Source organism: Telmatherina bonti, assembly GCF_933228915.1.
Source record: "Telmatherina bonti genome assembly, chromosome: 22".
Lineage (NCBI taxonomy): Eukaryota > Metazoa > Chordata > Actinopteri > Atheriniformes > Telmatherinidae > Telmatherina > Telmatherina bonti.
The window spans coordinates 11727100-11737501 of NC_136631.1; the positions used below are offsets into that span (position 1 = coordinate 11727100).

Here is a 10402-nt window from a genome sequence, read left to right on the forward strand (position 1 = left end):
GGTCTGTTTTATGCTACACAGAGGGAATATTGCCAGCACAATAGATACACCAGGGAGGAGTGTGGAGGTGACTGCACAGAGCATAATGTCAAAAAGATTAACGTGAATTGAACGGCAAAGCGACACCTAAGAGATTTGGTACCGCACTCCACTGAGCAGCAGACGGAATGAGGAGCGACTCAATGAGCAGAAACTCGCACACATCTTGCGGCGTTGTTTAAAATCAGCAAACATCTTCTTGTCGGTAACAAAAAGGAATACAGGAGCAAGCAAGCATCTTTTCAACATTTCTTTTACTGATACAGTTATCACAGAACATCACACAAAATCACCAGAGCGCACTTGCTCTTTTGTTGTTTTTAATAACAAAAAATGCAGTTACATCTTTTTGTCTCAGAAAAAAAATATTGCTTTATCATATTCTTTTATTTACCTCAAATAATTGTCTTATTTAAACAAAACAGGCTCAACTTGTCTGGCTGCAATAACTGCTATTATTTTATACATCAGAAAATATGAGGGCCTTCAGCTATGTTACAAAAAAATAAAACACATCAAACAAATCGAATTTTTAGATTTTTTTTCCCAACAACTTTGGTTTGGGTTTATCATCTCATCTTCAGATTTCCCAAACGAGACACAGCAACAAATGGGAAAACAACTCATGTCATTGAACAGGCTGATAAACAGATTTTCTGTTGTTTGACCTTGATAATGTTCTGCACTAAATGTGACTTTTTTTTTTTTTTTTTTAGGGTGAAAAAAAACTTGGCAGAGGTTGTGCACGCTGTCATTATTTGAATAACCACCACTTTGTGAAAATTTGGATGAAACTGCAATGATCTTATCTGCATAGCTTAGCTTAGCAATAAGACTAGAAAACAATGGTGTTACCACTAGATACAAGATTTTCAATGCTCTCAAGGTCTGAGGGATAATGTAGCTTTATAAAACCAATGCACTGGCAACGTTCTTTCTAATCTCCTCTGTGTCAAAACTTGAATTTCTAAGAACAAGTACAGTAGGTTAGATATTATAAAGAAACCATGTTTGAGACTGTTTGTGTAACAGCATCAGCCCAGCTTGCAGATCAGGGCTCATTATTAAGGGTGTAATAATGAAGTAACTAACCTATCCATACATTATCAAGCAAATAGCTGGTGTAGAATTTAAACCAACTCCAAGCGCAAACATTTTTAAAAAACCCTAAACAATGTGTTAGCTGTGAACTCCCAAATTATGTCATTAAGTTGTGTATCTAGCAGCTAGCTCGTGATTACAGTGATGGGTATTCCTTTCAACATCTCTTCCTACATGAATATTCTAGGCATAACAAAATGAAAGCCTGGATTCAGTTTTAAAATGGAGATGAAATCCTAAGATGTTGAGGGACTGCACACTAGTTTGAAGAATCAGTTCGGCTTGATGGACTTGGCACAATCCAATGGTTTTCATGTATGCATCACTATACCTGTCAAGTTCTGGATTTTTTGAATAAGGAAAATTATTTGGCAACCGCTCAGAGGGTCGTGGTGGGAGTAGGAGAGGTGTTGTTCCCGAAGGGGGCGGGTTACACGCAGTTCTTTCAGTGTGGGAAATGGAAGTTATATGGTTGCTGCATGTTTATTCTTTACAGGGGCAATGGGTTTGTATCCTCACGTCGGTGTATTTTCTCCTTATATCAAAATACAGGAGATTTACATGAAAATAAAAATACGGGAGGACGTTGGGGGAAAATACGGTCGTTTCTCTGCCAAAACTGGAGACTTGACAGCTATGTGCATCACACACATCGTGGCTCTCTACCACACTGTAAGACTTTAAATCTTTAGCAGTAGGTCAGGAAAAAGATGCTCTGGTTGCCTTTGATCATGCCAGGTTAAGTGTATTTGTGATTTTGGGGCGCGGAGTGCATACCTTGGTTTGTATGATGTGCTTACTGTAGTAACATCAGCTGTTTCAGTAACATCTCAGCAAGTGAACGATCCGATGCAACTGCTAGTCTTAATCAATGCATTGCAGACATTTGTATGTTTTATACCTTATTGATTTAGTGCATCATGTAACACAGCAACCTTAATTGTCAGACAAATTTTGTATGTTTTTACCCTGCAAGCAATAACAGTGGAGGGATGCACTGCTTTGGCTGTGGGACTGGGTTTGTTTGCAGAAGTAGGACCATAGACTCATGTATGGTCTGTTTAATTTGATGCAGGGCTTTGCACAATGTCGTGAAATATTTGACCTTAATAACAGCTACAGTTGTATACCATCTTATAAGTACTTATTTGAGAACACTAGATACATGTTAAGTCTTCAAATGAACATATCATGGATGTTTAAAGGCTATGATTTGTACTCAGAATTGTTTAAGTAACCTTGATCAATGGATACTTAGTGCTTTGACTTGGTGCAAAAGCCAACTAATGATTAGTCAGGGATCACTACCATTACCTAATCCACCAGTGTCTAATTTACTCCTGCTAGTTTCAGACCTTAATGGAGACGACTGAGACTAAGAAATACACCACTATGACTGCTGCCCATAGCCAGACTGTCTCTCTACCTCCCTTTTGGATTCTTTGTTACATCAACATATTTGCTGCGTCATCAGCAGGACATGCCTGCCACATGCATGCGAGTTCAGTTAAAGAGTGCTGCCTTTTATTTTTTCAGCTGGAATGTGAACATAAAGTTGTGTATTTGTGATGTGTATCCAATTTGATTCGCTCCAAATGAACTCCAGTGAGCTTCCTTCATTAATGGTATTTAGTCAAAGTCAGCAGACACACCACACACAGACCACTGTCTTCAGATTTTGAAATTAGATTTTACACACTTTGTGAATGTGTTTGGCTTCACTTTGACTGTCTGAATTTTAGCATTCAGTGTGAACCTGTTTCTTTCTTCTTTTTTTTTATTTTTAATATATATATGTTTTATATACAGAACAACCAAACAATATTAATCTGGCTGAACTTAACAAATATACAGTGATGAAGGTTTTGGTCATGTTTAGATTTATCAAAGCTCTCAATTCTGTTCTTATATATTGGCCCATTTATTTTTGCTTTGCCAGCAAATAATTGCTAGAAAACATGCATTTTTGAGAAGAAACTATTTCCAGATGAAAAAGAAATTACTTTACATTTTAACCTCTGCATTTAACAATATGCCTGTCTGCTGTTGTAATGTAAAGCAATCATTGGTAATGAAAAGTACCATTTGGTAACTTAACAATTACATTACACACAATATACATGTAACCATAAAAACACTAAGGCACTTTAAATTGCAGTTTAACAATTGTTGTGATTGTGTTTTCATATTCTGAATTCCACACATTGTGGCGCTGTTGCAGCACAGTCACACGCCATCGCCTGAGACAGCGTCAGAATCAACAGGCACAAAGTATAACATGTAACCTGTTCATTAATAAAAGTACTTAAAATCAAGTTTTAAAATGCTACATCATATCTTGCAAACACACACATACAGAAGCACACACTTCCAAATACACAACCCGTTAATTTGTGGGCTTGTTTAGGGTCCTGAAATGAGACCATTGCACCAGTAAAAGGCCCCATTTGAGACCTTTAGTTTTGTGCTATGGGGCTTGAAAATGGTCTAGGAGACAGTGCAATAGCAAGCTTCACTTCACATTTGGGATTTAAGATCCCATTATATGTGACCTTGTTATTTATAATGGTTTATGAAATGTGTCTTTTGTCTTTAAGAAGTGACAGTTTTTGGGGTTTGTTTGTTTTTTTCTTCATCTGATTAATGCAAGTAACAGATTGTGTCTGGGTGCCATCCGGGAGTAAATCCTTATCGTTAATATAAAGCTGACTTGGCATTACTGATAGGTAGATAATCCTTCATTTGCTATCACCATTTTATTCTTACAGACTAATGTTGGTATTTCTTCTGTTACTGTCTCTGAACCCTGTGGTGCCAGAAGCTGAATCGGTGGAGATCTCTTTCTCTTTCCCATTGACGTGGTCTCACAACTTGCTCCTCTTCCTCTTCTTCTTCCTCTTCCTCCTCTTCTACTTCTTCTTCCACACTATCTGCCATACAATTTTCCTCTGTCCTTCTGTGTTTGTGACCCAACAAGTTCTTAGTCCTACTTTTCTGGCTTAATTTCTCCACAGGAGCATCAACTGAGGGCCCTGCTTGTCTTCGTTCATCATCCTCTTCTTCCTCCTCTCCTCTTTCCTCTTCCTCCTCATTTTCCTCCTCCTCATCAACGTCTTCATCCTCATCATCATGATCATCGACAGCCACTGCCAGGCCTAACTTGCTGTGGCCAGCTATCTGTAGGAACGAGGAGGAGTGTGGCGTGGATGGGCAGGCAGAGAGCGCTGCATCATACATGGAGAACGGCAGGTGGAGGTAGTGTCCTGCAGCAGCTGCTGCTGCATAGATGCAGCAGCACGTCTGGGTGCAGTTGGGTCGTACGTCCCCCTGTCCTCCGCGGACCATTCGGAAACGCTTGCGGAGGGGTGGTCCAGCTTGGGGTGCTAAGCAGATGCGGGTGGGGATAGCTCTGTGGAGTGCTTGGTGAGAAGGGCCAGTGCTTGGCGGCAGGATGCAGGGGGCAGTGGCGAATGGTGGGTTGGGTGGGAAGCACCAGTCTGTACTCTGGAGAAGGATCTCAGCTCGAAGACGGCGGAGGAGGTTGTTAACAAGGACGGAACGTCGGAGGAATGCTTCAGGATCATCAATGAAACGCATCTTCTCCAAAGAAAGGCGCAGAACATGAGCGCGCTCCTCCAGAACTGGTGCAACCTGACAAACATCATCACACCATCACATTACAGGCAGATCTCCCAAACATAAAATAACTGCTTCTTAAGACAAACATCACACAATTGTATCTGTTTTAGATCATCAAATCTTCTATCTCTGATGCTCGGTAAACTTGCAGGTCAACACTTACTATTTATAATTATTGTCTGACTCTTTTAACACAGCTAACATCTAGAAATAACTTTTGACATTTAAAACTTGGACACCATGTTTGCTCTAAATGTACAAATGTTCTGTTCTTACAGTCTGGCAGTATGTTCTGAAGCTGAACGAGGGCTCATCATCTTCATCAACAAACTTCCTCTTGAAGTATGTGATCCTTGACACTGAAACATGATCGGGTACTCGTCTACAGGGAGGTTCTGCAGAGTGAAGGAAATTGGTAACATAATTCATCAATGTTGGAGGGGCATTAAAAATGATCTCATGCAGGTATTTCACAAAAAAAAAAAGGAAAATTACACTTGATCATGCATTTCCTAATAAAATCCATCTAATTTATATCCTTATTCAGTTTAAGCTACAACCAGCCTGGTATTTTCAGTCATCTCTGAGTAAAGATTTACTGTTGGAACGAAGTTTTATGGATGGAAAAGACCAACATGGAACTTTGAGCTCAGTGAATGAAGAAAAGGAAGTCTTTTTCTGAACAAAATCCATCTGTGGTCACAGTGTAATGACATGCACGTGTGCCAGCACAGCTTGTCTTCGTTAAAAGAACATTGATTTCTACAATGTGCGCAACAATTCTAGAGGAAAATGTCCAGATATCTGTATGGACAATGAATCTAAAGAAACGAGTCCAGCAGCAAGACAGTGAGCTTAACCATGGATTTTGTTCTGCTAAAGGTAGATGGTATTCTGTCACTGGTTGCACAGTGACAGTTCACATGAAGAAACCCATAAAGACTTCTGAATGAAGTAATGGATAAAAAACTCTCTGGTAGATGATGATGGAAAACATGAGGTGAAGGTGGGACAGTAGGTTGTCCAATGACCACAAGAAATCCTGCTCTCTCAATCTGTTTGGTCCTGTGGTAAGATACTTCCCCCTCCAGTTGTATGAATGTGGATGAATGACCTGTGGTGGTCAAAGAGGCTATGGGGTGCAGATTTCTCTCAGATTTCTGTCAGTCTCCCCCAGTGTAACATGTAGCTTACCTTCACCAAGTCTTTACAAGGTGTGAATGGATTAAGCTTTTGAGTGCCTTGAAGAGCACTACGTAAATCTAATCCATATTACCAGAGCCAAAAAAAGTCAGAAATAACTTTAAATCAATGCACATTCATTATTATACTAAAGATATAAGATGTAAAACATTAAAAAAAAAAAAACCCTACAACATTGAAATCCCTTTGAAAGATCCCCTTGAAAGATACTAGGATAAAGTATCTTTCATTTCAAAAGAAAAATGTTTTTATTAATCGATTAAACAGAATAAAAATAAAAGACATACTTTCTAGACAATATAAGCTGCTCTACAGCAACCCTCCTTCACTATTAGATCCATGTTGTAGTTGAAGGAGACGAAGTTGCCAAAATGAAGAAAATTTTGTTTCAAATACGACCTTACATTGTTTTTACTTGTGTCTAAACTAGTAGAATAAAGACATAACCATCAGTGTTGGAGCTGGCACCTTGTGTAAACTGTTCTTCAGAGCTGCATGCTGGGGCAGAGTTTGATAGGCCGGTCTTTGAGCAGCGCTCCGAATCCCATATGGGTGGATATGCGGAGAGTGGAGGGTCTCCCTCTGGGTCCAAAAAAGGATTCATGGACAAAACAAGGGTCATCTCTCACTCTGTTTCAGATCTGCAAAAAAGAGGGAAAACCAAGTTATTTATGTTTGCAATCCTTAAAATATTACGTCCTTATAGATGTGGGAACAGCCTGGTGAACTGGTGTTAGTTAAAGTTATATAGCCTTTAGTGGTGAATTTCGTACCAGTTTGAGATCCATTTATCGGTCAGTTTTTCCAAAAGCCTCCCAATCATCCTGCATATGCTTTTCTAATGGTGCAGTAAATGTTAACGAGCTGTTTATCTGATTCTGGCAAATAAACAACTTTGCATGAAGAAGCTTCTGTTCAAGCTGCATGACAAATCTGAGCGACAACAGCAGAGCGCACTACAAACTGTCAGATGGTTGGCAGCTTTGTTGTGAGCCTGGTTCTGCAAAGCGAGGCACGCAGATGGAGAAATGACACCCACTCACACCATGAATTCCCTATTGATTAGTTGGTAGGAGAAGTAGGGTAATGTTTGACACCAATTTGTTCGGTTGAAATGGATCCCACATGTCAAATCATGCTGGGAAGCTTGAGTCAACAGCATGATAATCGGGGAAACAAAGAGGATGACGTGCATGATGACAGCGGGTCCCAAACTCAGGGCAAAGAACCTGACAAAAGCTTTCCAACAGAAGCAGTGCTTATTTGATATTAATTAGAACGTAGTCATTTCTACATGGAAAACATACAGCTTTTAAAAGCATATCACCTTCTGTTTTAAATGAAAGTGATGCAAATAAAAAACATTAGTCTGACACATTGCTTGGCAGAGACCAGCACTAATCTGCCAACTGAGCCTTTTCAATCTGGAAACAGAGCCCTACTGTGAAGACACTGAGGGGCCTGAGAGTCTAAGTCTGTCTGAGATTCTGTGAATCTGCTGAGAGAAACTCCATGTCCTTTTGATCACAGGGAATGGCTGTCATCTGTTCCCCTGCTGATTTCTCCCCTTCATGCAGAATGCAAAGCCAGCTGTGAGAGAAACAGCAGCCGGACCTCCTTGTCACCACCTTTCCTCCTCAGAGCGTCTCCCTTTCCTCCTCCACCTGCCTGAACAAACAGATATCATCACCCACAACCCATCTCCACAGACCAAACAGAGGCGACATCTCAGCCTCACCCCTGTTGGGTACCTGATTAAAATGTCTGCTTCAATAAGCTCTGGGTTTTGCTTGGCTGAACAGTTTTATTTCTCTGCAAGGGTTTTTTTTTCTAGTGTTTGCTTTTAACTGACTAATCAGCCACTGAAACATCACCTCAGACGGAGCTCTCACCAGTCCCATCTACTCAGCTCCAGGGAGTAATAGATTACACAGAACAGCATTTTTCAATTGTTAAACATAACAGACATGCTTTAAGATCAATATTAAACTTTTAACAGTAGGTGCCATCCCTGTGGATGTTTGTTAAAGCTGTCAGTGTTTATTTCTTGCACATAAGAGTAAAATATAGAGTTGATTCATATCCTAGCAGCCTTGAGTTGATCATATGTCTATCAGAGTTTTATCCTGTTCTTCTATGTCGGACTGTGAGTCATTTCTCCTGACTGTCATCCTGCATCCGCATATGTTCGGGTTGCATTTAGCCACAATTTTCATAGTGTACACGCCGCCCCCCTTGCATAGTACCATGTTTTCATGACCATAAGGCGCACCATATTAAAAGGCGCAGTCTCAGTTGCACGTGCTATTTCTGTTTTTAACACATACATAAGGCTCACCGGATTTTAGGGTGTGGGCAAGGTAAAACATACTGCTACTCTAGCTTAAGACATGCTTGCTTGCGTGTGTTTTAAAAAAAAGTCAGCGGACTTTGTTGAAGAATTAAGCAATGTTTTCATTTTGTTTTTTGATCATTCCTCATTCATATATTCATCAAAGTCCTCATCTTCTATATCCGAAATTAACAGCTGGGCTAGTTCTCCATTGAACACACTGGGTTCCCGCTTATCATTGTCAGTCAGTCTTGTTGTCGTGTGGCTCCTCATAAGTGATGCCGGATTTTGTGAAAGCTCGAACAACAGTGCAAGCAGACATGTTAGCCCAAGCATCCGCAATCCATTCACAAATTGTGGCGTAACTCGCCCTGGCGCTGCCTCTCAGTCTTTGTAAAACTGTGTTCGCCATCTGTCATCCATCACTCCCACGCCATTCGCAACTTTACTTTGAACGCCCTGTTTACACCAATGTCCAGCAGTGTGAGTTTGTCCGTCAAGCTCGAATTGGCTCGAGTCGGTTTTCCAATTTTGGCCACCTTGCCTTGTTTCCGCGTAAACTTAGCTTCCTGTTCTTGACTTGGCAAAGCTTGTTTTCCTGCTTCCTTCACTTGCAAACCATGGATTCATTGATCTTGAATTCTCTTTGTCCACTTAGTTGATAGCTTGCAGTTTGAACTGTGCTTTGTAAGCGTGTCTCTTCGCAGGTGCCATTTTAATAAGGGGTCATTAGTCGAACCGATGTTGCTTTGCGTAATGCACATACTGGCACTTTATATCTATTGAGGGCATGCCTTTAGCGTATTCTTTCACGCCCACACTTCCCCCTTTAACGTTCTCATGCTGCCCTCTGTTAACGTCCGCCTTTTATCTATACAACCAGGGTGTCGAAAACGCTGTCAGTCAAGCAGAGCGCTCATCAAAGTCACACAACAACATTTATAGATTTTGGAACTCTGTACACACATAAGGTGCACCGCATTATCAGGCGCGCTGTCTATTTTGGAGAAAATAAAAGACTTCTTGAACTTTGTTAACTGATCTAGATGTAGGTGTGTAGTTGACTTTTTTATGAGATAGTGCATTATAGGCCCCTATGGGAAAAGCTTCTGTCCTTAATGTCTTTATTCACTAACACTTTTTATTCCAACTGTGTGTTTTGGAAGAATTCTGCTAAGAGCCTACTCACCTGTAAATTATTTCTGTACATCCTTTGTAGATGAACTTTGACTGAACCTTATTCAGTTAAGTTAGGTTTTGCGCTTTTTACCAGCACAGCAAAATCGCATGACCTACCTGATCTGCTAAATTTGAAACCAACTGGTTTTGAAAAAGGTTTTTAGGTTCACCTGTCCCATTTCTGATTGGTTGAAAATGGATGAGCAAGATCCTTTGGTGGTTACTGTTATATTATGTTAATACTATCAACAGACGTGCTCATATTTTAACTTTTTTTTATTGTAAATAGAAATCGGTACTATCTCTGACGCGTAACCTTGGAAACTCCGCTACTTCATTTGAGTGGCAAGCTATCAGTGAGCCGATAGATTTGTTGTTTAGTGAGACAGCAGATTTTTTTAAAGCTAACAAAGATTTTTTTGTTTGTTTGTTTATGACAGAAATACGGCTCAGCGTATTTGGTGTCTTATAATAAAGTAGTTGTTTTTTTTTTTCTTCTTCTTCTTTTACTAGAATTCTTTATGTTCATATCTGCTTGGTGAACAACATTAGCTTATTTTAAGTTTACTGAGAATCCATGAGGCCAAGGTTATGCTAGACCAAGGGCACTGAATTTGGGCCCCAAAAATGGGATAGTTTGTTATTGTTTCTGTTTTGTATTTTTTTTATTTTGTCCTATGCAAGTATACTGGAGGAATACGCTGCAACCATGGAGTGCAGTATGAATAGACGAGGCAGAGGACCCGTAACGCTATCGCTATGCATTCAACCACAATGCAATACTCAGCCAAATGCAGGAAGTGACTTTTTTTGTAGTCCATGTTCTATATTTGGTAGGCTTGATAAGGACCAACACTTGCATTTGTAGGCGGACAGAGTCCACTTCTTTGATTTGAATCAGAATTTGTT

General features: G+C 40.1%; 1 protein-coding gene across 1 annotated transcript; it reads right to left on the bottom strand.

Annotated features, from left to right (window-relative positions):
- Positions 1-276: 276 nt before the first annotated feature.
- Positions 277-6620, bottom strand: sertad4 (SERTA domain containing 4). The gene is made up of 3 exons (XM_079262194.1): positions 6451-6620; positions 5056-5174; positions 277-4791 (listed from the first exon to the last, which is right to left on the bottom strand). The coding sequence occupies exons 1-3, from the start codon at positions 6602-6604 to the stop codon at positions 3931-3933; spliced, it is 1134 nt and encodes a 377-aa protein (XP_079118320.1). The 5' UTR covers positions 6605-6620; the 3' UTR covers positions 277-3930.
- Positions 6621-10402: the final 3782 nt, after the last annotated feature.